Source organism: Ursus maritimus, unplaced genomic scaffold (genome assembly GCF_017311325.1).
Source record: "Ursus maritimus isolate PB19 unplaced genomic scaffold, ASM1731132v1 scaffold_2, whole genome shotgun sequence".
NCBI lineage: Eukaryota > Metazoa > Chordata > Mammalia > Carnivora > Ursidae > Ursus > Ursus maritimus.
The window spans coordinates 68,363,886-68,365,463 of NW_024424452.1; the positions used below are offsets into that span (position 1 = coordinate 68,363,886).

Below are 1,578 nucleotides of genomic sequence, written 5' to 3' on the forward strand. Positions count from 1 at the left end.
AGGTAGTTGGTGAAATGCGAATGAGTCGCATGTGACTTGACACGTTTTAACTTTTTGATTTACAATACAGAGTCACTCTTTCACCCATGTTACACTGTTATAAGCCCCTGTAGTATTTTCCTCATTCTCTAGAGTTCTTACTTCTAAACTCTAATGAATCGGTGAAGTTGGCTTTGATTTGAAATAGAATAGGGCGAGAGGGGTTGTCATAAAGACCAAAGAATGTCTCCGTTTGCTTGCGATCAGTGACTTCAGAAATATGTCCTGTGCCTACAGTCAGATTTCTTCTCAACTGGTGAGTGTAGTTCAGAGTTTTCTTAGTCTGATATCAAAGACTTGGAGAAGGTTGAGGTCTTGATTTGTTCCAAATTTGCCTTTTCATCCAAGTGTTAATCTAATTACCTGTCTTTTTTTGTTTTTTAACAGATAGCAGAGTCCTATTTCCAGGAGGAGGACTGTATCCTTAATTACAGGAAGAAATTCATAGGACTCATGGAGAACTGCCCATTTTTTGAAGTTGAGATTTACAAACTATAGATAAATAGATAGATAGAGATATAGATGTATAGAGATATATATCTGTTGTTTTCTATGGGTTTTAACAGCTGTGTTTACCCATGTAACCCCATCAGAAAGCAAGGTGTAGGGAATTTCTGCAACTCCAGAAAATTCTCTAGAACTACCCAAATTTGGCCTTCCATGAAGAAGCCCCAATTTTACCACAATGTAAATATTTGTATGTTTGGGGGGGCAGGAAAAAAGCTACATCGCTGAAAAATAGAATTTAAAAATCCATTGGGTTTTCTTTCTTTTGAATTAAAACAGATACAAGTCAAGTGACATTCATATGGTACAGCCTGTGGCGTGTTACACGTAGGAACTCTCGTGACCGTCTTATTCTAGCTTTCAGCTGCAAAAGGAAGACTGAATTCTTCCCTCGTAATAAACAGAACAGTGCTGTCATGTGAGAATGCATCTTAGCTTTTATACAGGAAACATTTCTTTCCTCAGTTTTCTAATTGTCCTTTGTAAAAATCGCTTCTCTTTTCCAGGGATGGCCCAATATAGACTCTCTAGAAAGAGTGTGCCCTAACCATCTGTGTTTCTCCATTTGTGTGATTTCGACTCCGTCCTCACCTTGTTGACCTTGTTCCCCATCTCCAAGCAGGTTGAGGGAAACACAATTACTATCCTGAACCCTAGCAAATCGACTCTGATAACCACCTCAGACAATGGCAGCTCATGACTAAGCACGCGGCAGATCTAATTCTGGTGGATGGGAAGCTAGAACTCTTTTTTTTTTTTTTTTAAGATTTTATTTTTTATTTATTCGACAGAGACAGCCAGCGAGAGAGGGAACACAAGCAGGAGGAGTGGGAGAGGAAGAAGCAGGCTCATAGCGGAGGAGCCTGATATGGGGCTCGATCCCACAACGCCGGGATCATGCCCTGAGCCGAAGGCAGACGCTTAACCACTGTGCCACCCAGGCGCCCCTAGAACTCTTTTTCTAACCAAATAATGAGCACAATGTAGTGGAGTGCAGACCAGCATCCACATTTGCGGGGGGGGGGGGGTCGT

At 41.3% G+C, this 1,578-nt stretch overlaps 1 protein-coding gene across 4 annotated transcripts in view; it reads left to right on the forward strand.

Moving 5' to 3' along the window:
* Positions 1 to 1,578, forward strand: part of CNST (consortin, connexin sorting protein) — a 115,275-nt gene that overhangs the window by 83,611 nt on the left and 30,086 nt on the right. Inside the window, exon 4 of one of the 4 annotated variants that reach the window (XM_040636092.1) lies at positions 427 to 457. The exons of the other annotated variants lie outside the window; for them this stretch is intronic. Within the exon in view, the coding sequence (XP_040492026.1) occupies positions 427 to 457 (31 nt within the window). The remainder of the gene's footprint in view (positions 1 to 426; positions 458 to 1,578) is intronic. 4 annotated transcript variants of the gene reach the window in all.